This window comes from Chiloscyllium plagiosum, unplaced genomic scaffold (assembly GCF_037043375.1).
Source record: "Chiloscyllium plagiosum isolate Xiang-an unplaced genomic scaffold, Cpla_swu_hap1 HiC_scaffold_10, whole genome shotgun sequence".
NCBI lineage: Eukaryota > Metazoa > Chordata > Chondrichthyes > Orectolobiformes > Hemiscylliidae > Chiloscyllium > Chiloscyllium plagiosum.
Window position 1 is genome coordinate 69,763,404 of NW_028270148.1, and position 27,038 is coordinate 69,790,441.

At 40.1% G+C, this 27,038-nt stretch overlaps 1 protein-coding gene across 7 annotated transcripts in view; it reads right to left on the reverse strand.

Moving 5' to 3' along the window:
- Nucleotides 1-1,154: 1,154 nt before the first annotated feature.
- Nucleotides 1,155-27,038, reverse strand: part of pde10a (phosphodiesterase 10A) — a 488,240-nt gene continuing 462,356 nt past the window's right edge. For 3 of the 7 annotated variants that reach the window (XM_087991439.1, XM_043696099.2, XM_043696102.2), the window contains 5 exons: nucleotides 25,501-25,673; nucleotides 22,184-22,295; nucleotides 19,383-19,463; nucleotides 15,388-15,476; nucleotides 1,157-5,929 (listed from right to left, as the gene is read on the reverse strand). In XM_087991439.1, coding sequence (XP_087847565.1) covers nucleotides 5,836-5,929; nucleotides 15,388-15,476; nucleotides 19,383-19,463; nucleotides 22,184-22,295; nucleotides 25,501-25,673 — 549 coding nt within the window. In that variant the 3' untranslated portion in view covers nucleotides 1,157-5,835. Of the gene's footprint in view, nucleotides 5,930-15,387; nucleotides 15,477-19,382; nucleotides 19,464-22,183; nucleotides 22,296-25,500; nucleotides 25,674-27,038 lie in introns of all 7 variants that reach the window. The other 4 variants (XM_087991438.1, XM_087991437.1, XM_087991435.1 and 1 more) reach the window with 2 other exon arrangements.

Sequence of the window (27,038 nt, forward strand, 5' to 3'; positions counted from 1 at the left end):
ATCTTTTTACAAGATTAACAGTGAAGGGCATGTAGTACATTCCCTGCTTAGTCCTAATGTTCTGAGTGATGCCAAATCATTAATTGAAATCTGCTTATTACTTTTTCCTTATTTAACTCTTACTGTTATTCACTTTAACAGTTGTAAATAACTAAAGTTGCCTTTAAAGCATTAGCTGAGATTCTGGAATACTAGTCCAGAATCAGAGAAAAACTATCGACTAACGTACAACTGAGACTGTTATGTTTACTTGTAAAGATACAGAGCTTGTGAGGTTCAGTATAAATTGGTAATTTGATGGACAAATCCAATAAACTTAGTAAGTTTTCCAGATTCCGAAGACCCCAGATGTACCTGTTAGTCTACAGAGCAACCTGAGCTTGAAGTTGTTCTACATATTGAGGTACAAAATTCATCAGGGCAAAGTTCAGCCCACTACTGGGGGGGGGGGGGGGGGGGGGGGGGTTGGTGGTAAAAGACACTATACTGCAGGAACTCTGAAAAACTCTTATTGAAGGATGACTAGCCTACATTCAGTATGTCCATCAGCATGAAACTGTTCTGGGCTTTTCGGGATGAGCTAGGCATATGTCAGGGAGTTGTCTTTAAGGCCAATGATACCTGAATCATTGGAGGCTTGTGAGAGAGAATCTAGCAGCTGAGTATGAATAATGATATTCAAGTCACAGTTAAGAATTGCGAATATGGCAGGACACATGTCAAATCAGCTCAAGGAATTACTTTTACCATATGAATTTCCAACGTAACCTTGGGTCAAGATTATTTGCAACTTCTTCCACATCAATGGTTTAGTTGTCGCTGATTATTTTTCCAAATATCTCTTAATGTAACTTGCATGATAATGTGTGCTACAGTTGTGCTTTATCTAACAGCTATTTTCAGCTGATTTGGGACATTTGAAATAACTTCAGATACAGATGCTCAATTTATTGGTAAACCAAACATGCGTGTGACAGAAACAGGAATAGATCACAATTCCTCTTCTCCACACTACCCAGATCTAACAACACAGTCAAAACAATAATTTATATTTTGAATATTAAATTCTGAAATGTAGACAGAACAACATTGTAAAGCCAAATCTTATGCTAACACCTCTAAGTGATCACCTGCAGAACTCTAGCTTGCAAGGCAGTTGTAAACAAACTTATTTAGGTTTTATCAATGTACCCTTTCAGAAACCAGGGAAAAGCTTTTGAAAATAAAACAAGACAGGAAAGATGAAAGATGTGTGTGACAGGAATGTAAGTGAAGAGTTACCATGTCAGGAGAAAGTGATAATGCACTGAACTGCTGTGCTCTTCCAGTACCACTAATCCAGAATCTGGTTTCCAGCATCTCCAGTCTTTGTTAGTACCTAGTAATCCAGAGTCTCAGCTAATGCTTTAAAGATAACGGTTCGACTCCTACCATGGAAATAGTGAAATATGAATTCAATAAAATTTGGAAATAGAAGCCAGTCTAATGGTGACCATGTAATCATTGTTGATTGTTTTAAACACCTATGCGTCCATTTGGAGAGGAAATCTGCCATTGTTACCTGGTCTGGCCTACAAGTGAATCCAGATACGCAGCAATGTGTTTGACTCTTCCTTGCCCTCTGAAATAACCCAAAAAGTCAATTGGTTCAAGGGCAACAAATGCTTTCCCAGTGACACCCACATTCCACAAGTATTGGAAAAATAAATTCACAGGTAACTGGTTTGAATTCAACATCTCAGCAATTGTGTGGAGAAAACAAGATTTATCTAGCACCAAAGTTAAACTAAGTTATCACATTCAATGATGAAAGAGATTGAATCAAAGAATTAATAAATTTGCAACCGTCGTGTAACTCCCTTACATGCAGAACAAGATCCATTGCGACATACAAGTGTGACATCCCCACAAATGACTATCACGTTATTATAACAGGTACTACGTTGCGGCAGAAAAGCAGACCTGCACTATATTTTAGGGATTTATAAATCTAAGGGATTATTAGCTTGTAATTTTGTTGTGTGTAAATAATCATGATGATATATGGGAATGCTTATTTGCAAGGAAGAGTTACTCAGTTGAAAACAAGGAGATGTTGTGGTCACCTTTAGAAGGATGTAGTTGTGTTTTCTATATACGTCATTAGCAACAAAAGAATGTATTGTATTATGCGTTTCAGATTTAATCTCAATTTCTTCATAAATAAAACTCCTATGGACAAGGGGAAGAAGTCCAGTCTATTTAGACTCTCCCTTGAGTGCCAAAAACATCCTTATAAATCTTTTCTACACCCTTTCAAGTTTAGCAACACCCTTCCTATAACAGAATTGTATGCAATATTCTAAAAGTCGCCTTACCAATGTCTTGTACAGCTCCAAGATGACATCCCAATTTCTAAACTTAATGCACTGACCATGAACGTAAATGTGCCAAATGCCTTCTTCACCACCCTTTCAGCCTGTGACTCCACTTTCAAGGAACAATGCACGTGCATCCCTCTTCTCTTTTGTTCAGCAACATTCTCCAGGACCTTAACATTAAGTGTAGAAGTCCTGCCCCAACTTGGCTTATTAAAATGCAACACCCTACATTTATCAAATTGAACTTCATCTGCCACTCCTTGGCCCGTTTTCCTACCTGATCAAGGTCTTATTTTACGCTGAGGTAACCTTGTTCCCTGTCCACTACACCACCAATTCTGGTGTCATCTGCAAACTTACTAAGCCATACCTCCTACAATCACATTCAAAATGATTTATTAAATGACAAAAAGCAGTGGACCCAGCACTGATCCTTGTGGCACACTGCTGGTCACAGGCCTCTCGTCTGAAAAACAGTCCTCTTGTTTAAGAATAATATCAGATGCAAATCCTAAACTATTGAAGGTTAAGTAGATTTCATGGAATTGTTTATAATGCTAAGTGGTCACCATTAAGGGAAGTTAAACTAGTAATGATCAAAGAATATTAACTAAAATTAATTAAACACTGATTTACAACAGAAACCATATTTAAAATAATCTGCCACGTCAGCTCATAAATGCAAAGGTCTTAGAGAGTTCAAAATGCATTTGTGCGTTAGACTGATTTTGAACTGCATGAGGTTTTCTTTATGGGAAACTTAGGGCACTATTATACTTGACACTAGTCAGCAATTATACGGTTACTGGAAATTCTGGTATTGCCTTATTGTAGTTAGGTAGTTTGAGCATTTATTTATAAATAAAGATATAATAAATGGTTTTAAATGCTCCATAGTACAAACATGAGCATAATATTTTTCATACAAAGACTGCAAATGAATAGATGAAAAACTTACGGAAGATATACAATATTTATAATTTATAAACAAAAATTAAGACACCTCAAAATTATTGCACTTGCAGTCTTTTTCATATTTTTCCTCTTACAGACGATATCCCATAACTACTTGACATGTATCTACACTGGAATTACTTCTCTAGTAATAGAAAAGCCCATCCAAAATTTTGGACTTTTTAAAAATCAAATGTACTATATTCAGTGTAAAAATTAATTTACAGTAACATCTTGTTACATTGTAAATATACATAACCAAAATCACTTACAGTACAGTTGCCTAAATATTAACATTTGTTACACTGAAACATGACATTTCAAAATAAAACTTAAGTGGATGGTCAGCAGTTTCTTGTATTTACATGTGATGTTGAAGCTGCTTAGGCAGCAGGCATAATTGCTAATATGCTACAAAGTTCCAGTTTGTTTGTACATATTACATGCACACAAAGCATTCCATTATAATAAGCACACGGAAAGTATAAAAAAAATCCTCTACAACTTCCAGAAGAGACTAAAGCTAGTATTGATCGAATCTTGAATAGACTAGTGCAATATACTATAATATTAGAAGTATTTTCAAAGGTCCATTACATTTCTTACAGCTCAATGGTATGGTTTTCCACAATGGTTATAAGGGATGCAAATGAAGTTCAGATGATTCAATGCAATCTGAAAGATTTCCTTCATTTCGCAGGTATATTTCCATATCATATCATTGATGAAATGATCAATGTGTCGATACAAATAATCGCAAGTTATTTATGCAAGGATTGTCCTAATGGTCTATGTAATGTGTGAATTAGTTTCAATGTTTCTCTTTTCTAATTATCAGAAGATGAGGAAGGGTGCAAATCTCTCTCCAGACCATATTGCCAATATTTCTTTTGCAAAGTTTGTTAGCATCATTCAGGAGTGTTAGACATCATAGGGCCATAAAGTCTTAGGGAGTGGGTACTTCTGGTTTACTCCAATAGGTTCATCTAATCAACTAGTGAACATAAATTGTACTTTTATATTTTAACTGCACAAACTTAATACTCAATTTCAGTAGTTATTTGTAGGTGCTGTTGTCTTGTCATTTATAAGTGCCCCATGATACTCAGGTAAGTGAATGATGAATACATAAAAGTCAGACACTTCTGGAGGAAGTCTCCTGTGCAGGCACTATCACACTGACACTAACTTTTGATCTATTAACAGGAAGTTCACTTCTCGTGTGACAGTCAGATGGTTTCACACTTGCCTCTTCTTGCTTTAGTAGGTTTCTTAAGTCTAGGGTCAGATGAAACATACTCAGATATTGGATCTTCTGGTTGGGATTCAATAACACAACTACTTTAGCTACAAAAATAATTGTGGTGGTATAATTAACTGGTGGAGTGTTTACTGTAGAGCATCTATGCAAATCATTTGGTGCTTCCTATACTGAGACACCCCATATAACTCAAGAATGGCATTCAGTGACTAAAATGGCAAATTTCTACTTCCATCTCTGGATTGCCTCACCCATTGAAGAACAAAGAGGGGGAAAAGATTTTAACAAATTTGTAGTCCGTATCACCAATGCAGACAAGTAGATCTTAGAGAATTCTTTACTGCATTATTATTGTTTTGTTCTTTCTTGCCATCATTACATTCTTGGAGACAAATAAACCAATAAATATCTGTTCAGATATATAGCAAATGATCACTAGTATTTTTTTTCGTAAATTATTTACCAAACTCAAGTTCAGATCTTTTTTACATCCAGACTCACTCTATTGTTGTTCATCACAACTACTGCTCCAGTTCATGATGGAAAACTAAGTGCCTTAACCAGTGTATTTTAGGGCTGGTGAAATGCACTGCTTCACCTGGCTTTTCAAAGTAGTTTTGTAATCCATAATGTGCCTTATTTACATCCCCAACAGGGATGCGGCTATGAATTTCTTCAGATATTTTGCCATTCCCTTAAAAGTAGCGATTACCTGGGAATGGCTGTGAAATGTTAGTATTTTTTGCAACTGGCATCAGTGATGCATGCGGTCATTGGTTCAAGTATTTAGTATTTCAACAATATCTGTTACTGTCAGACCACAACTACTATAATGCAGTCTAATTCTATCTTCTTGTAGCATTCATACTAATATGTAAACTTTGATGAAAATAATATCACACCCAGACAGAACATTTGAAGGTGCTACACAAGTGTAAAATAACATGGAAAGTACCTGCCTGTCTCAGAGTAAATATTAAGGCCACAGCAATACAGCATACAAGAAAGAGCAAATGCTGTCTTTGAAAAAACAGTCATTTTCAAACACAACAGAATTGCTAAGGCAGCTAGATCTGATGCTTTTAAAAACTGTTCCTCCAAATGACTTGTATTGTTAGCTAGAGTGGGAGCCATGTTTGTCAGGAACTCATGAGGTAATGCCATTGTATTACCTACAGTAACAGGTCTCTTCCCAATTCAGTATCAAACACTTAAGAGTGGAGCATTCAACATAGAGCACCAATTCCATCAATTCTCAATTTATATAGAAGCGTTGTTTGAGGAAGCAGCCTGGCCCTGATCTCGTGAGGTTTGACTTGCTTGTGCTATCTTCTCCCATTGAGCAAGGTTTTCCCTGAAAAGCAGAAATGCACAGGAATATTAAAATGCCATCTTCCATTCAACATTTCAAAATCATTTATTTTTCTAAATACAAAATGGTGGTTTCTAGAAATTAGCTCTTCCTGTTTCCCCTATAATGGGATAAAGGACAGATATGAAATTATATCCATGGGGGATGAAATGGGATAGAGTTACACAATAAGAAGTCACAAACTGTTAACAACACAAAACTTAAAGCACCAAGACGATTTTGCTATTTCCTGATTTGCACATCCCTGTGGCTTCTCCAGGTCAGTTTAATTAAATTTTGTGGGATTATTTCAATTAAAACCAGACCAAGACTACTGAAATTAATTCCACATGATGAAGTCAAATGTAATGTGGATGGAAGCTACCTTTAGTTGCTGATTTTAGATTCAGAAGCTCTTCCATCAATATTTTACAGAATCAAAATACTCACTAACCCTAGCAACATAGAACATGTTACATCACTGAAGGTCATAAGTCTGATCGTGCTAAATCTTTAAAAGAGCTACCCAATTAATCCCAATCCTTGACCATTTCGTCACAACCCTAAATTTGCCTCCCTTAAAAGCACTGTCTAATTTCCCTTGAATGAATCTGGTCATGTTACCCTTCATTACAAAACATAACATGTCATTGCTTAAGAGACCTTCTTCTTAAGTCAACTCCAGTTCTTTTGCCAATATCCTTAAGTTAGTATTCTCTGATTACTCACTCTCCCACCACTACAAATATATTTCTTCATGTTTTCTCTAGACAACCTATAATGAGATTAGGTTCCTTACAGTGTGGAAACAGGCCCTTCGGCCCAACCAGTCCACACTGACCCATTTCTCTCTGACTAATGCACCTAACACTATGGACAATTTAGCATGGCCAATTCACCTGACCTGCACATCTTTGGATTGTGGGAGGAAACCTGTGCAAACTGGGGAGAATATGCAAAATCCACACAATCGCCAGAGGCTGGAATTGAACCTAGGACCCTGGTGCTGTAAGGCAGTGGTGCTAACCATTGAGCCATTGTCCTGCCCCATTATCATTGATTGTATTCTCTACCTTAACAAAGAATGTGAGGTGATTTAATTGAAGCACAAAATTTTAATGGGCTGGGACAGAGGGTTTCAGATACAATGTGCAGAAACTTGTACGGTATGAGCAATGTGGGTTATGACAAGATATATGCAGAATTGAACAAGAGGCATATCTTAATGCCAGGAGTACCTCGCTTCAATGTTTTAACGCTTTTGATGAGTGGCTAGGCGAATTTCTTACTGGGCAGCACCAGTTGCCAATTGAGAAGGTTTATAGTTGCTGAACACCTTATTAATTCCACAACTTGCCTCACTAATATTAAGTTTCATGTCTTATCAACCAAGCCAAATAAACAGAAGTTGAGAATTATCAACATGAAAGTCAGAGTGGGGGGCCTGGTGACTTCCGCTTGCCATTGGCTGCAAGAAGCCTCTGTGTTGGTCAGGAACGAACAGAGCGTCAGGACATGATTTGTGTGCACCCTTCATCCACAGATATTGGCATCAGAATATTGCCAACCACTCGTTGACTATCCTGGCCCCTCTCAAGCACACTTGCAGGCTGCTGAGAAAGGACAGACTTGCATTGCAAGATGAATCAGCAACCAGCTCTAAACAGCCGCCATAAGGATAGTTTACATGCAGCAACAAGCACCCAACTTGGATTGACCAGGCTGCATTTCAAGGCAGCTTCCCTTGATCTCTTTGCACTCTCACATTTAGCACCTATTTGCATACTCGCACCATTCATGTCTTGTCTCACTTTACTATGTCTATATATGCAGTTAAATGACCAGACAGCAAGCTTTGTTGGTCAGCAGTTCTCAGTCAAGGGGCATATTTCTTGTTGTATGGCAAAATGTTAAATCAATCTCGCATTTGCATCACGTAACAGCAACTTAACATAATACTATAAAATGCAGGAGCAGGAGTAGGGCCTTTAGCCCATTGAGTCTGCTTTACCATTCAATGAGATCGTAGCTAATCTGATAATCCCCAACTTCCACTTTGCTGCATTGCCTTCTTAATCCTTGATTCCCCTACTACTTAAAAATCTGTCTAGCTCAGTGTTCTAAATTCCCAAGCGACTCAACATCTCCTCATAAGACTCTGGCACTAGGATTAAGGATAGGTAATATCTTCAGGGCCTTGTGTTGAGCTCTCGAGCTCAACAGTCAGCCTTTACTTATAAAGTGACATAAACAACTTTGTTTACATTCTGCACTTTACAATAATTCAAGATAAGGATAAGCACAGTGCAGCTATCATCTTTGTTCTTTGATGTTGCTTAAGGACAGAGAAGCTTAACGAGCTCAAGCTTCTCCTCAAACATTTCAAGCACAACATTAAAAGGTGAGATTGAGAAGCTAGAAATCATTGTATACATCGGTAGGAATGACATTTTTAGGGGAAAGATTAAAGTAGTACAGAGTGAATTTAAAAGGTAAAGTAGATTAAAAACTAGAACCTTCAAAATAGTCATTTCTGGTTTACTCCCAATGCCAAACTCAAATAAGGGAAGCAACGAAAGGTTAAGAGAAATAAATCAATGGCTGAAGACCTGGTGTATTTTCAAGGATTCAGGTTTTTGGACAATTGGAATGTCTTTTGGTTAGAAAAGACCTGTTCAAACAGGATGGGTCTAACCTTGTGGAAGTAGTAAGATCAATGCTGCATGATGGGATACTTGACCAAGGTAAAAAGTATCTTGGCTCTCAGACTCTTGCTTTATTAGAAAGATACTGCTGGAGATAAAGACTGAGGATGTATAATTATAATTTGATGAAATATAGGGAGTACAGAGGAACTTCGATTATCCGAACACCAATTATCTGAAAATTGGATTATCCGAAGGAGATCTCGAGGTCCTGATAGAAACATTACATCAAAGACATGTTTCCAACAGTGATCAGTGATTAAACAGGCACCGTCTCCAAATGACTGACCTCCCGCCCTCTCTCTCTGCCCACACTTTCCTTGGAGTTCTACAGTGGGGTGTACTCTACACCCCCCTTCCCCAGATAATCTGACCAACATTGTCCTGTTGTCCTGTACAGGGCAGAGGTGGAACCTGTCAAAAAGTTGCAGTAAAAAGTGTGTGTGTGTGTATACGCTATATTGAAGACTTACCCCACAAAGGCAGCAGCAGTCTTATTGTTGGTGTCCAGTCCGGCTGCCCTGGAGAGGGGGTGGGGGCAGTATTGGATGGAGAGGCCCACTGCTGGACAGGGATGGAGGGGTGGGTGGGGGGCTGTTTTGGATATGGGGGGAGGAGTTGGATGGGGTTGGGAGTTGGGCGGGGTCAGGAGGCGGTGTTGAATGGGTTGGGGGAGGGGGGTGGAGTTGGCCTGGGGCTGGAGGGGGGCAGTGTTGGATGGGGTAGGGGGCTGGGGGAGTTGTTGGAGGGGCAGGCGGGGGACGGGGGCAGTGTTGGACAGGGTTGGGGGAGGGGGAGGCGGTGTTGACCGGGGGCTCGCACCATGCTGTGTGTTTCTACGGTCTCCTGAACGGGGAGTAGCCTTTAAAAACTCTGAGCCCCAGAGGAAAGGCATTTAATGAATTTACCGAATAATCAATTATCCGAACGAAATAGTGCCCACCCATCACGTTCGGATAATCGAGGTTCCCCTGTACAACATCAGCTCGTTAAAGGGGGTGCTTCTTGAGCTCGTAAAGCTTCTCTGTCCTTGAGCATTGTGCTTATCCTTGTCTTGAATTATTGTAAAGTGTGGAATGTAAGCAAAGTTGTTTGTATCACTTTATACGTAAAGGTTGACTGTTCAGCTTGAGAGCTAAACACAAGGCCTTGATTAGAATGGGGGGTAGGGGTCGGTTCAGTCCAAGGATAATGACATTTGCTGTCAGTGTGGTTGGAAGGGTCATTGGGCTAGAGACTGTCAGGTGCAGTTAGCTGCTCCTCCTACAACTGCAGGAATTCAGCCCTTTGTGCATGTCCCAACATTTACACTCACGGACCCCTTCCAGTCTACACAATTCTGAACAGAAAGACCCCATACAGACAACAAGCAGAACTAATATCATTTATAAAGTACCTTGCAAGAACTGTAACAAACACTACATTGGACAAACAGGCAGAAAACTAGCTACCAGGATACATGAACACCAACTAACCACAAAAAGATATGATCCACTCTCACTAGTATCATTACAAACAGATAAGGAAGGACACCACTTAGACTGGGGCAACACATCCATCCTAGGACAAGCCAAATAGCAACACACACGAGAATTCCTAGAAGCATGGCATTCCAACCCGAACTCTATCAACAAACACAATGACTTGGATCCCATTTACCAAGGTTGTAAAAACAATGACTGCAGATGCTGGAAACCAGATTCTGGATTAGGGTGGTGCTGGAAAAGCACAGCAGTACAGGCAGCATCCGAGGAGCAGGAAAATCGACATTTCGGGCTTTTGCCCGAAATGTCGATTTTCCTGCTCCTCGGATGCTGCCTGTACTGCTGTGCTTTTCCAGCACCACGCCAATCCAGAATCCCATTTACCAACCCTTGAGAGAAAAAAAACAGGAAATGACATCACCCAGGAAATGACATCACCAACCCAAGGAAACCGAAACACAAAAATAGAAAGCGAGCTACACCATCAGTGCTTCACCTGGAGGCTCACTGACGATGTTACCTAGTATGGTGACGAAACATCTGAAAACAAACCATCCAGCTCAGCGAGCAAACCTACATCCACACAAGACAAAAATGTGAGGTTGTTTAAGAAGCACCTGCTGATAGTGAGACAAACCTATCCCATACTGAGGCAAGGAAGGGATGGTAGTTGAAAGAATCTTGGGTGACCAGGGATGTGGAACATCTAGTCAAGAGGAAGAAGCAGTTTGGATTAGAAACTGGCTTTCTGAAAGAAGGCAGTGAGTGGTGGTTGATGGAAAATATTCAGCCTGGAGTCCGGTTAGGAGTGGTGTGCCACAAGGATCTGTTTTGGGACCATTGCTATTTGTCATTTTTATAAATGACTTAGATGCAGGCATAGGTGGATGGATTAGTAAATTTGCAGATAGCACTAAAATCAGTGGGGTAGTGGGCAGTTCGAAAGAATGTTACAGGTTGCAGGGGGGCTTGGATAAACTGCAGAATTGGGCTGAGAGGTGGCAAATGGAGTTCAATGTAGCTAAATGTGAGGTGATGCACTTTGGGAAGAATAACAGGAAGGCAGAGTACTAGTGTGGATGTGCAGAGGGATCTTGGAGTCCATGCACATAGATCCCTGAAAGCTGCCACCCAGGTTGATAGTGCTGTTAAGAATGCACACGTTGCGTTAGGTTTCATTCGTAGATGGATTGAGTTCCGAAGCCGCAATATCATGCTGCAACTATACAAAACGGTAGTGCGGCCATACTTGGAATATTATGTACAGTTCTGATCGCCATATTTTGGGAAGGATGTGGAAGCATTGGAAAAGGTGCAGACGAGGTTTACCAGGATGTTGCCTGGTCTGGAGGGAAGGTCTTATGAGGAAAGGCTGAGAGACTTGGGTCTGTTCTCATTGGAAAGAAGATGGCTAAGAGGGGATTTGATAGAGACATACAAGATGATCAGAGGATTAGATAGGGTAGACAGTGAAAGTGTCTCCTAGGATAATGACGTCAGCGTGTACGAGGGAGCATAACTACAATTTAAGGGGTGATAGATTTCAGACATATTGGCGAATTTTGAGAAGATTTGTAGCTCAGGTTGAGGTTTTGGATGTAGGTTTGCTCGCTGAGCTGAAAGCATATATATCAGAGGCAGGTTCTTTACTCAGAGAGTGGTAACGGCGTGGAATGCCCTACCTGCCAATTTAGTCAACTCAGCCACATTAGGGAGATTTAAACAATCCTTGGATAAGCACAAGGATGATGATGGGATAGTGTAGGGGGACGAGCTCAGAATAGTTCACAGGTCGGTGCAACATCGAGGGCCAAAGGGCCTGTTTTGCACTGTATTATTCTATGTTCTAAGGAAGCTTACTTAAGGTTGAAGAGACAAGGATCAGACAGGGCTTTAGAGGGTTACAAGGTAGCCAGGAAGGAGCTGAAGAATGGACTTAGGAGAGCTAGCAGGGGTCATGAAAACACTTTAGCGGGTAGGATTAAGGAAAACCTTAAGGCATTCTACGCTTATGTGAGGAACAAGAGGATGGCTGGAGTGAGGGTAGGGCCGATCAGGGATACTGGAGGGAACTTGCACCTGGAGTCAGAGAAGGTAGCGAAGGTCCTTAATTAATACTTTGCTTCAGTATTCACTAGTGAGAAGGACCTTGGGAGGACAGCGTGAAATAGACTGATATGCTCAAACAGGTTGATGATAAAGAAGGAGGATTTGCTGCAAGTTTTGAAAAACATAATGACAGATAAGTCCCCTGGGCCAGATGGGATATACCCTATGTTACCACAGGAAGCGAGGAAAGAGATTGCTGTGCCTTTGACAATGATCTTTGCGTCCTCACTGTCCACTGGAGTAATGCCAGATGATTGGAGGGTGGCAATTTTATTCCTTTGTTCAAGAAAGGAAATAGGGATAATCCTATGAATTACAGACTAGTTATTCTTACATCTGTAGTGGGCAAAGTATGGGAGAGAATGCTGAGAGATAGGATTTATGATTATTTGGAAAACCATAGCTTGATTAGAGATAGTTAGCATGGCTTTGTAAGGGGCAGGTCATGCCTCACAAACCTTATTGAATTCTTTGAGAATGTGACAAAATACGCTGATGAAGATAGAGCAATGATGTGGTGTACATGGATTTTAGCAAGGCATTTGATAAGGTTCCCCATGGGAGGCTCATTCAGAAAGTAAGGAGACATGGGATACAGGGAAATTTGGCCGTCTAGCTACAGAATTGGCTGGTGCATAGAAGATAGAGGGTGGTGGTAGATGGAAAGTATTCAGCTTGGAGTTTGGTAACCAGTTGTATTCTACAGGAATCAGTTCTGGAACCTCTGCTCTTTGTGATTTTTAAAAATGATTAGATTAGATTCCCTGTAGTGTGGAAACAGGCCCTTTGGCCCAACAAGTCCATATGACCCACTGAAGAGTAACCCACCCAGACCCATTCCCACACCCAATATTACCCCTGACTAATGCACCTCAAACTTTGGGCAATTTAGCATGGCCGATTCACCTAACCTGCACATCTTTTGAGTGTAGGAGGAAACCAGAACACCTGGAGGAAACCCACACAGACACAGGGAGAATGTGCAAATTCCACACAGACAGTTACCCGAGATGGGAATCGAACCCGGGTCCCTAGCGCTGTGAGGCAGCAGTGCTAACCACTGAGCCACCATGCTGCCCTGACTTGAATGAGGAAGTGGAAGGGTGGGTTAGTAAGTTTGCTGATGATATGAAGGTTGGTGGAGTTGTGGATAGTGTGAAAGGGTCATGTAGGTTGCAACCGGACATTGACAGGATGCAGAAATGGGCTGATAAGTGGCAGATGGAGTTCAACCTGGCAAAGTTGTGAAGTGATTCACTTTGGAAAGCCAAATTTGAATGTAGAATACAGGGTTAAAGGCGGAATTATTGGCAGTGTGGAGGAGCAGAGGGATCTTGGCGTCCATGTCCAAAGATCCCTTAAAGTTGCCACCCAAATTGATAGGGTTGTTAAGAAGGCATATAGTGTGTTGGTTTTCATAGCAGGGGGACTAAGTTCAAGAGTTGCAAGGTTATAGAGCTCTGGTCAGACCACACTTGGAATATCATGTTCAGTTCTGGTCGCCTCATTATAAGAAAGATGTGGAAGCTTTAGAAAGGGTGCAGAGGAGATTTACCAGGATGCTGCCTGGACTGGATGGCATGTCTTATGATGAAAGGTTGAGGGAGCTATGGCTTTTCTCATTGGAGCGAAGAAGGATGAGAGGTGACTTGATAGAGGTGTACAAGATTATAAGAGGCATAGATAGAGTTGTTAGCCAGAGACTTTTTCCCATTGCAGAAATGTCTATCATGACGGGACATATTTTTAAGGTAATTGGAGGGAATGTTTAGGGGAGATTTCAGAGGTAGATTCTTTACACAGATAATGGTGGGTGCGTGAAATGCACTGCCAGCAGTGGTACTAGAGTCTGATATATTAGGGACATTTAAGCGACTCTTGGATAGGCATATGGAAGATGGTACAATGAAGGGGATGTAGGTTAATCTGATCTTAGAGTAGGATAAAAGGCCGACGCAACATTGAGGGCCAAAGGGCTTCTACTGTGCTGTACTGTTCTAAAAGAATGTGTCATTAAAAAATTCAAGTTTATGAAGGAATTTGACAGGATGTTTACAGTAAGGTTGATTCCCCTGTCTTTGGAGTTCTAGAATAAAGTGGCACAATTTAGGATAAGGGGCTGAACCTTTAGGAGTCAGATCAGGAGAAAATTTTTTATCATTTCAAGGGGTGTGAATCTTTGGAATTCTTTATGTTAGGCGGTTCTGGATGTGTCATGATTGAATCTATTTAAGGCTAAGATAGATTCTTGGTCGATTAGGAAATCAAGGGATGGTAGGCGAGTGGGAATGTAGACTTTACGCCGATGATCAGTTACCAGGTGTCCCGGTTTCCTCCCACAGCCCAAAAATGTGTAAGTTAGGCAGATTGGCCAAAGGAAATGCCCTGTGGTGTCTGGAAATGTGCAAGCTAAGTGGGCTAGCCATGGGAAATGTGGGGTTACAGGTTGGGGTGGGGGCAGGAGCGTGGGGCGAGTTCTGGATGGGATGCTCTTCAGAGGATCGATGTAGACTCATGGGTCAAATAGCCTCTTTCTGCACTAGAAGGATTCTATGATCACACTAAACAGCAAAGCAGGGTTGATGGGGCATATAGTTTTTCTCTGCTCCTATTTCGTGTATTTTTACTTTTATGATTGAAATTGAACAGTTTTGTTCCACTGCAAAAGCTGTATGGAAATTTATACCATTAGTACTGACAACCATGTTGTGTCTAAAAGTGTGGCGCTGTAAAATCACAGCAGGTCAGGCAGCATTCGAGGAGCAGGAGAATTGATGTTCCAGACATAAAACCTTCATGAAGGGCTTATGCTTGAAACGTTGACTCTCCTGTTCCTTAGAATTTGCCTGACCTGTTGTGCTTTTCCAGCTCCACACTTTTAGACTTTGACTCCCCAGCATCTGCAGTCCTCACTTTCTCCAAAGGATAAAGATTGGTGTTTCCAAGAAGATTCTGTATGTCTAGGATCATTGCTGGTCCTCAATAGAGTTAATTTGAGTAAGTCACTCTCTACTGGGACCATTATGCCGAACTACGAAAGCTTTACAAATCATGTTTATACTTCTCAATTTCTTCTGTATTTAAATATGCTTGCTTCATTTAATTGACGAGGGTAATGCAGGATCTAATGCATTATAAAATGGCCAATGTCATAAACTCCTACCTGCAAGACCCGAGCAGTTGAGAGGTTGATGGGAAGACCTCTGAAAGTGTACGGTAACAAGGCACGGCTACACCAGTAAAGAAAACAACCTGTGTAAAAGAAAAATATTTAGCTCTTCAAACTCCCTTGAAGATCAGCGTGGCGGTTTATGTGTGGAACTCCAATATGGATGAGATATCAAAATGAATATTTTGTGTCAGTATTTACTGTGGAGAAGTACCTGGCAGCCAGGGAACTTAGACAAATAAAAATTGATGTCTCGTAGACAGTTCATATTACTGAGTCTTAAAACGCATAAACGTAGATAAATCCCCAGGACCTGATCGGATGTTCCCCAGAACCTTGTGGGAAGCTAGGGAAGAGATTGCTGGGCCCACTGCTGAGGGGTGACCTTATTGAGGTTTATAAAATCATGAGGTGCATGGATACAGTGAACAGCCAAGATCTTTTTCCTAAGGCTGTGTCCAAAACTAGAGGGCATTGGTTGAAAGTGAGAGGGGAAAGATTTAAAAAGGATCCAAGATATAACATTTTCACACAAAGGATGGTGCATGAATGAGCTGCCAGAGGAAGTGGTAAAGGTGAGTACAATTACATTTAAAAGGCACCTGGATGGGTACATGAATAGGAAGGATTTGGGGGATATGGGCCAAGTGCTGGCAAATGGGACTAGATCAGGTGGGGTTCTAATCAGCGTGGGTGAGTTGGACCAAAGGATCTGTTTCCGAGCTGTATGACTCTATAATTCTATATAATAAAATATGTTGACACAGTTTTTTCAAAGAACAAAGAGAACAAAGAAAATTTACAACCCAGGAACCCTTCAGCCCACTAAGCCTGAGCAAATCCAAATCCACTGTCATCAGACAGATAATCTAGAGGTCTAGGCTAACGCTCTGGGCTCATGGTTTTAAATTCCACCATAGAAACTGGTAGAATTTACATTTAATTAATAATTAACAAATCTAGAATTAAAAGCTAGTTTAATAGTGACTGCTAAAAAATTGTCAATTGTCATAAACAAACCCATACACAAATGTCCTTTAGGAGAGGAAATCTACCACCCTTACCTAGTGTGGCCTACATATGACTCCAGACCCACAACAATGTAGTTAAAGCTTATTTTCCCCTGAAAGCCACTCACTCGTGTCAAACCACTACAAAGTTTGAAGCACTTTTTTAGGTTCAAATCACAAGTAACATTCTGTCATTGCATCAAGTGATCTATATGGACTTCAGTAAGGCGTTCGACAAGGTTCCCCATGGGAGACTGATTGGCAAGGTTAGGTCTCACGGAATACAGGGAGAACTAGCCATTTGGTTACAGAACTGGCTCAAAGGTAGAAGACTGAGGCTGGTGGTGGTGGAGGGTTGTTTTTCACACTGGAGGCCTGTGACTAGTGGAGTGCCACAAGGATCGGTGCTGGGCCCTCTACTTTTTGTCATTTGCATAAATGATTTGGATGCGAGCATAAGAGGTACAGTTAGTAAGTTTGCAGATGACATCAAAATTGGAGGTGTAGTGGACAGATTACAATAGGATCTTGACCAGATGGGCCAATGGGCTGAGAAGTGACAGATGGAGTTTAATTCAGATAAATACGAGGTGCTGCATTTTCGGAAAGCAAATCTTAGCAGGACTTATACACTTAATGGTAAGGTCCTAGGGAGTGTTGCTGAACAATAAGACCTTGGAGTGCAGGTTCATAGCTCCTTGAAAGTGGAGTCGCAAGTAGATAGGATAGTGAAGAAGGCATTTAGTATGATTTCCTGTATTGGTTAGAGTATTGAGTACAGGAGTTGGGAGGTCATGTTGCGGCTGTACAGGACATTGGTTAGGCCACTGTTGGAATACTGCGTGCAATTCTGGTCTTCTTCCTATCGGAAAGGTGTTGTGAAACTTGAAAGGGTTCAGAAAAGATTTACAAGGATGTTGCCAGGGTTGGAGGATTTGAGCTATAGGGAGAGGCTGAACAGGCTGGGGCTGTTTTCCCTGGAGCGTCGGAGGCTGAGAGGTGACCTTATAGAGGTTTACAAAATTATGAGGAGCATACATAGAGTAAATAGGCAAAGTCTTTTCCCTGGGGTCGGGGAGTCCAGAACTAGAGGGCATAGGTTTAGGGTGAGAGGGGAAAGATATAAAAGAGACCTAAGGGGCAACCTTTTCATGCAGAGGGTGGTACGTGTATGGAATGAACTGCCAGAGGAAGTGGTGGAGGCTGGTATAATTGCAACATTTAAGAGGCATTTGCATGGGTATATGAATAGGAAGGGTTTAGAGGGGCAGGGGCTGGGTGTTGGCAAGTGGGACTAGATTGGGTTGGGATATCTGGTCGGCATGGACGGGTTGGACCAAAGGGTCTGTTTCTGTGCTGTACATCTCTATGACTCTAAGTCCTTATTAAATTTTAATTACTTAATTTTTAATTATCAAAATCGTGAAGACTAATAAGGAAAATGATTGGATTATTAAAAATGGAGAACAGATGGACAACATAGTCATCATGCAGGCCATGAAGATTACTTCTATGTATAGAATAAATTGACAGAAATGACCAAACTAAACTATACTATACTTGTTTCACTGTTGAAATCCAACAGTAGAACATCTTCTTTTGGGGGACTTGACCTAAGTGAGGACAGTTTTAAATACAGATGTTGAGTCACGCAGCACTGAAGCAGGCCCTTCAGTCCAACCTGACTAAACCAGTCCCATTTGCTTACACTTGGTATATATCCTTCTAAACAGTTTCTATTCATTTACCTGTCCAAATGTCTTTTAAATGTTGTAACTACACATACATTTACCACTTCCTCTGGTAGTTCATTCTACATATGCACCACCCTCTACATGAAAAGGTTGCACAAGCTTTACTTTCTACTTGTACAAAGTAGACGTGCCACTTGTGGGCAGTGGTAAAGTCCCCCCTGCTGTCACCACCACCACCACCTTTACAACCCTCCAGGTCTGGCCCCACATTTTATAAACCTTTGGGATCTCCAGGGATTTTGGTCTTTGTTTTTTTTTGGTCACTTTTCAGCCTCACCTGTCCACCTCAATGACATCTTTACATTTATGTGAAAGTGGGTAGTGATGTTGAAATCTGCACAGAGTTCATGTAGGCAGGAGGAACAACTGCTGTAATGGAAGATGTTAAGTGAGGAAAGAGATGTCAGCCGTTATGGTGTGTATCAATTAGTCAACTATTCGAATGAGGTATTAGCAACAGTGAAGAAGAATGTGGGGCATTACCAAACGTTATGCAATACTATTGCGATACTGTAGTTTGGAAACTGTTTATAAGTTAAAGGCACTGAATCTATTAAGTCTTGAGTTATTAGTGAGTTCGTTAATTTCTTTGTTACAAAAGTTAGACCAGTGATGAAGTTTCTCTACAAACAATGAAGGGGGGAGTTCAAAGAACTGTAACAGTTATGAGTCCGAGGATGGAATGTAGTGCCAAAATAGTGGCATTTAATTGGGCAGAAAGGTGGTACATGGACACCTTGTTCTTTTCCCTGATTAAAACTGGACTGGACAGACTCTTCCATGAACCTTCCCGCCTTGCACTCCCAATTCTGGAGGCTAGAATTTCCTTTTTTGGGGCACTTGATTCCTGGAAAACCTGCCATTATTCAACTCACACCCTGACTAAAGACCAGGCCTTCCCAAAAGTAAGCAACATGGGGTTCTTGTTGGCAGGCGAGACCCCCTGTCATCAACATCAAATTTAATCTCTGGATTTTATGGAAGTTATGAAGAAAGACACTTCAATTTCTTTCTCTAAATCACAATGCAGATTGTAAAATATTGAGTGTGTGCACCTGCAAGAAATTCACTTAAACCTTAAGCAAGGATGATCACATTCTGTGCCAGGCAGGATGGTTAACGAAGCACTTTAGACTGCCTACATCAAAGCAAATGCACAACACTAACCATTGATCAATCACAACTTTCTAAACAGTGAAAATTTCAAAGACAAGTTGTTATTTACCTGGCCACTAGGGATTTCATCATTTTTCTCCCTGTCCATCATAGGGATCGGTTGCATTCCCATTCTTTTCATGTCGTCACCCTACATGCAAAACACCATTTGATTTAATTAACAGAAATTGAAATAAAGCTAATTATGATTATTAATTTCCATTATTCTAATCTTACTTCTCAATCATTATAAAGAGTACATATTGGTTTAAAAACAAAAACTTTGAAAATAATTTATACAAACTATCTTAACTTATGATCATGTTTCCCACCTAACAGAAATATTACTTCTTACTAGCCTATGATTCTCTCTCTTTTGGTTTGCTTAAATTGATCATATTATTGACCAACATTGTGAAACTGGGTAAAGTGCTCTTCTACATTGAAAAACATTGATATTCAGCTTTGACTATGCTAATTATTCCCTGCTATTTATTCTTGCCATTGAATTAAAACTCAGAAATCTGATGCCTTGGTTCAAAGCTTTAACAAACTGCTGAAGTTTAAAGGGCTTTAATATATTTAGTTCTGGAAATTCTGCTTGCACAGTTCTGCTCTTAAGAATGCTTGGGTGAATTTCAAATTCTGCAAACAGACTGATTTTTGCAGTGGTTCTTGATATGGCCATTCTATGGTATCTAATTACGTATAAGTGGCTGAGGTCCGACATAATCAATGGATTCAACTCTGCAAGCCTTACTGATACAGCTATCAAGGGTTTTTTAAAATCATTTTTCATAGGATGTGGGCATTGCAAGCAAGGTAAATATCCGTTACCCATCATTATTTTCCATTGAATGGAATGGTTTGCTCGACCATTTCCAAGATCAATGAAGAACTAACTACATTTCTATATATTCTGAATCACAGTTAGGCCAAACCAGGTAAGAAAGGTAGATTTCTGCAGACAGTAAGGAACAAAATTGTGGGCGGCACAGTGGTTAGCACTGCTGCCTCACAGCGCCAGAGACCCGGGTTCAATTCCCGCCTCAGGCGACTCTCTGTGTGGAGTTTGCATGTTCTCCCTGTGTCTGCGTGGGTTTCCTCCAGGTGCTCCGGTTTCCTCCCACAATCCAAAAATGTGCAGGTTAGGTGAATTGGCCAAGTTAAATTGCCCGTAGTGTTAGATGAAGGGGTAAATGTAGGGGAATGGGTCTGGGTGGGTTGCGCTTCAGCGGGTCGGTGTGGACTTGTTGGGCCGAAGGGCTTGTTTCCACACTGTAAGTAATCTAATCTAATCTAACTATTCAAAATTAGCTTTATGATATGCTATGATAGTTTATGGCTGCTGTGATTATAAGTAGCTTTCAATTCCTTATGCCTTCAAGTTGCCATGGTGGAATACGAACCCACGGTATCAAAGCATTAGCCTGGTTCTCTGGATTACTAGTCCAGTGACATGATCAATAGCACCGCCATCTCTTGACCGCTTTATGACCACTTAAAGGCTTTTTTTTTAACGTAGTTTTTGAATGATGGTTTTGATCTTTAGTTTATCTTCAGGTTTCTGGGCATCTGAAAAACTTCCTGATATTGTCAAGGGGCTTAAGAATTCTGCTTATAATGGATAAGTGGGAATGGAATGTGTTCTGAAGGGAGTACATTGTGGATATGTGGATGTGGCATGAGTGTGTGGAAGGGGTAAGGGTGGAAGACAAATATAGGTATCTTGTGGATTTCGTGGTGCGAGCAGAATATGGAAGATATCAAAGAGATGTGGCAGCAAGGGCACGTGAGGTGAGCATAGGTGGCAGGAGGTGCATAGCATTGCAGGGATGATGAGGGAGAGGTGGATGAAATGGAGACAGGCCTTCCTCCCTGCCCAAGTTGCATCAGTATGCCTCTTCTTCCTCCTTGGGCCTGCTTTTGGAGATGTTGGTCCAAAATTCAGGCTGTTCCTCATGCCTCAACATAAATATAACATTGGTGGGCACTGCCAGGCAGGGGGTAGACTCATATTATTGGGAAATGGCCTGACTTACAATTCTGACTTCAAGGAAGAAATCCAGCTTTACTGGGTCCATGGAATCCTTCACCACTCATGGGTATGAGGTTGAGAATAAAAGTTGGTTTAAGAGAAAGACATTAATATTAAAAAGAAAGAGAAATATAAAAAAGATTTGCAAGGAATGGGGTTACAGAGAGAGAGAGCAGCAGCATCAGGGCCTGAATAGTATGAGCTGTAACTTGTATAACTCAATATATATTCTGCTTCTTTGAGATTAAACTCAGGCAGAGATCTAGAAATGTTGGCAGAATCTTGTAACCTCCCCATAGTGTATTTTGTGGTGGGGAGGCATTTCGTTAGTTGGAAATGTGGTAGTTGGAGACCTCTGGTAAAGTCCATGGTGGGAAGGCCCATGAGTGGACTTCCTACACCACTGCCTGGTGAGGCTCATAACTCAGCACTTAACAGCCTCATCCCACTGTCACTGTATTCCTTAGAGGAATTTCTTGAAACGCCACATCTACTACCTTTTGTGGAATCATTAGTTGTGTCATATTCACCAAACAATTTGATATATGTACCAAATACAAATTAGTTCGCCATTGAGAGTTGTCCATAGTATATAGAACCAGAGTGCAAAAAGGTAGGCCCTAGTGAAGGTTCATTAATTGAGTAGCTTAATCAAAGCTGCTTACGGTTTTTCAGTAATGACCTGTGGTTACAGGTAGGATTACAACTGATCACATCTAGGGTACTAGGACATTGCAGCTGCACCTGTTTTAGAATATCGCTGCAGTGACTCAGTCTGGGTGTTGTTTACTATTATCAAGTCTGTTATTAAGAATGTTAGAAAAGGCATATACCTCTCCCCAGAATTCAGCATAAATATCATCAGTTGTTGCCCTGCAAACTGGCCATAACTTGGTGACGGAGCAGAGATCACAAGCTGTCATCATTAAACCAATCACCTTGTCTCTGTTGAAAGAGAAGTAAAATAAAACTGAAAAATGAATCAGTCCAGAAGATTATGGTCAGTGCATTACATATCTGATACCCCTAATTTTGATGTATTTGTCCATCAGAAATGTATTCTTTGCAAATTCCTATTTATTCAGCAGCAAAAGCTTTCTACACTGTGTATCATCCCAGTTGTTTTTAATTCCTTCTCACAAAAGTGTTTCACATTAACAAAGGAAATGCAAGAAATATATAACAGGCACATTAGGCTCAATGGCCACAATAGTGCTATAGTTTCTTTGACTCCATGAACAGGGGTTTGCTCCAGGTGTAATGAGAACATATGCAGGTTTTCCTTTCGAGGATAGAAAAATTAGAACAAAGTAGATTACACGATTTCATAAACTTTTTAAAAATTATAATATTTTTTAACAATTTACTTTATGAATGCTTATCTTCAATGGCCAGCAGGTTTAGCAGAGAACATACATTTATGAACACCAAAAGAATGGAGTTGGGGGGGTGGGGCAGGAAATCCTTTTTTTGTTACGTACAGGTTGTTAGAACGTGGAATACCCCACCACCAGAAACAGCGATAGTAACATAATCCGTACTAGAGTAACAGATTTTAAAAAAGGAAAAGGGGTTAAAAACATAGAGAAAAAGGAACCAGAAAAATAGAATTCCAGAATGCAGAAAAAGGACATTTGTCCCATTGAGCCTGCCCTAACCTTTCAAAAATCATTTTATTGGACCCAGCACCCCTCAACCCTATCCAGTAACCCCTCTATTTACCATGGCTAATCCACCTAACCTTGGGACACTGCAAAACATTTTAGCATGGCCAATGCACCTAACTTGTACATCTTTGGATAATGATGGCAAACTGAGAACCGAGCGGAAACTCAGACATCCAGCAGACAGAGGGAGAATGTGCAAACTCCATACAGACAGTTGCCCAAGGCTGGAATCGAACCTGCGCCGCTGGCGCTAAGGCAGCTGTGCTAATCAGTAGGTCACATTGTTGCCCCAAATGGAGGAACAGCTCTCAACTGTGACACCAGCAATTCATGCAAATGTGCTAACCACTACACCATCAAAACGGTACAAGAAAGAAAATGGATGGATTGATCTTTAAACCTGATAGGACAAAGAAATTCTAGACTATAAAATTGTGATTCGAGATGTTCGCTGCTCCATGAAAATATGTACTGGCAATGCTCATGTCAACCAGCTGAAGACTGGGCAATTTTTAAATTTGAACATGTGACTCTGAACCTTGGAAACTCAGCTCCTTATGTAGACTACAAGGAAGACTTCAAAGTAAAAGAGGACTGTCAGAAATGATCAGTAGGTCTAAGAGTACCTGTGTAGAGAGAAACAGAGTTAACTATTCTGATCTGCAACCTTGCATTCGAACTTCAAAAGTTAGAAATGTTATAGGTTTTGAGTGAATGGAAAGAGCAAAGCAGGAAGGAGAACAAAAGAGAAGATTTCTGACAGGAAAAGACAAAAGGAATCAAATGACAATAGGTTTCATGGTGCAAGGCCAAATGGAGTGGTAATAGAACAAGAGAAAAGACTACTTGAATAGAAAAGATGCGAATAGCAGATCCTGTATAACAGCTGTCTGAAAGTAAAGCCAAGGAGAGGAAAGAGAAAACAAAGATAAAATGAAACAAAAATTAAGGTTATAATAGAAAATTGCTGACATTTTGCAAAGTATTCAGTTGGAAGATGGAGTGATGTTTCTCAAATTTCCATTACTTTGCATTTGAACAGTACAGCAGGCCAGGAACAAAGTGGATTTATTTCCCTCTTATTTCCTTGGCTTGCTGTGGATAAAGATTTTACAGGACCTACTACTCTATCTCTGCTTAAAATTGTGACGCAAGGTGTATGATTTCTCTATGTTAATACAAATTATTTTAGAGTTTCGATATGAGCTAGTTGCAGGTGGCTGCCGGTCCGTATTTCTCAAGGAGTCTAGTCAATAACTTGTAAGAATTTCTGTAGCTGTGGTGATTTCTCTGAAAAAGCAGTAGAGCTCCTGGTGTGAACTGGAGTTTTAATTATGTTGGAAGTGTTCTTAGGAACAAATAAACATTTGTACATTCAACTTTCAGTTTAGAAGCTCAAAGATTGTTTTAATTCAGGGAAACATCATAGCTTGGAAAAGCTTTTGGGTTTCAGTTTTGGCAATTTTGCAGAAGTCTTGGTTGAATCTGGATATGTAAAACAGTTGCTCCTGAGCATTCAGAACTGTTAAGAAATAGGTCACCTCAGTATAAGGAGTTTAGATTAAAATTTCCAGATTGGAAGTGTTTGGTTAACACTCTTAGAGGGTTCTGTAGTATTGAGAACCAAAGAAGGGCTGTTGGATTTTCAAAATCATGAAACTGAAATCACAGCTATATCTTTAGCCTTGGACAATAAACTTGATTTGATTTGATTGATTGTAGTCACACGTAGCTAAGTACAATTGGTTCTGCTATTATGCATGTTTCTTCAACGCAAATTGGCTTAATGTGATTGAAGAATTTAGACTGTAATTTGTAGAATGTGAACTTTCCTTACCTCTATTGGCTATAACGTAATTCTGGCCTCATTAGTTTAAATCATGTAGCTGTTGTGCGATTTTCTTGTAACGTAAGATCGCACGAGAATGGAACTATCGCGTTATATCAGAACAAACTGGGCAGTGAGAAGCTTTTGTTCATGAGCAGTACAGGCAGATCATAGTAAGCAACAACATACAGATCACAGGGTGCTTAGACAGAAAAGTGTGGAATGGTTATAAGAAATGTGTTAGAATAAGATCTGCTGTAGGGAGCTTGCAAGGAGTCACCTGGTATCGGCACCATCTTGAATCAAACCTTTAGTCACTTAATCTCACGTCCTCCCCCAATATTGCAGATTGTCCCATTTGATCTCTTTTTTTAATCATCCCTGCCTTCAGTCACTTAGAATCTATTACATTTCTAAATTTTCCTGGTTCCAATGAAAGGTTCCAGATCCGAAATGTTAATTTTGATTTTGTAAGGTTTTTTTCCCAGAATTTCGTGTTTTCCAGCACACACAGTTGTTTTGCATTTTTTTTTGGAGAGTTCAAATTGTTCATTAAACTGTTACAATTTCTACAATGGTAGAAAGCTATCATAATTGAAGCTATCATAATTATTGAATAATATTTAACTTCAGTTTAAATACATAAAACATTTACCTGTGAGTTTGATTGTTGATATCCAATGCTCCTGCCTGTAGCAGATCGCTTATCTGCTTCCTGTTTCCAAAATATAGTGCAAGATCAGTTGCAATGATGGCTTTCCGAATGATTTCAAGCAACTGCTCATAATCATCAGCATTCAGACTGGAGAAAATATTATGCCCTTCCAACTGGTGGAAATAAAAAATTCAATAAACAGTACAGAAGCTAATTTTAACTTTTACAATTTTACTGAAAATTATTTACATTTATTTTGTCACTCAGGTCTCATCTCTAAGAAGTCGCTTTGGTTTAAAATCTCTGTATAGAGAAATTGATCTAAAAGCAATTAGATTGTATCGTAACAAATAAAAAATCCTTCCACTTCTTGCACCCAGCCACAGGCTCTCCAATGCCACCTGCACCACGTGTTGAATGTAGGTTTCCATCTGACCTGGTTCTACCATTCCTCCAACAATTACATTTATCACCTTGATCTGTCAAAAAGTATCAAGCAAGCATCATTTCTGCTCAACTTTGTTAAATTAACTACACAAAAATTTAATTGAATAGAAGTGTGAACTCCCGTGGCCCTGCAAACTCGATTGCTGCTACTTCTGATCACTTGGCGGAATCTCTTTAAAGGCCTGAACCCTCCTTTTCATGCCTTCTATCTCCTGATAGTACACTAGTTCCCTTTCCTTAACAGAAAGCTGATATATTTGGTTCACTTTTCTTTCTCAACCTTAAATTCAAAAGAGCAAATTGAAGAGCTTCCCTTCAGTGTATAATTCTGTCTTATTAATATGGTGAATGCTTTATTTCACCTAATCTGTTGGATCCATTTCTCCTGGATCTCAAAACGTACAATAGATGCCATGCACAGTTCCCCAAGGATTTTAAAGTGTTTGCTTCCAGCCCATGTCCCCCTTTGAATTTATTTTGAATTCAGAAAGTTTACTTCTCTTCATTGGAAATCTGTTCATTTTCACATAATGACAATGAAAGATTATTATCAGACTCAACCTTCAAACCTCAAGGCTTACTGAACTTCTAGTTGTACACTCTGAGCTTACAAGTTTGCTGTAAAGCCAAATTATCCATCACTTCGAAAGGTTTCAACTAATTCATTAGTATCAGCACAGTTTTCAGCAAACTATTCAACTTTGAATCTTGTTCCTGAACACCTATGATGAGTCAGGATATATTCAAAGGCTTTAAGCAGGATTAAACAATATGCAATTCTACATAAAATACTAACAACAATAAGGCACAGTCCAAGCCCATTCCAAAGTATCTAGTTTTTTCTCAACTCATTCTGGAGTTGAAGCTTCTTTGTCTCTGTTTTCAAATACCTGGATTACCTACCACTCCTCCTCTTTCCAATCTGTTCCTTCTTCATAACAAAAGCCTTTTTGACCCATCCAGCAACCTCATTCTTTTTAGTCAGCTTTTGACAGAGCACAGAATCTTAGTTTCCATCTACAGAATGCAGTCAACCTCCATCCCACATTCAGTTCAACAGTTGAATCCATTCATCTTTTTCTTTTTCATGT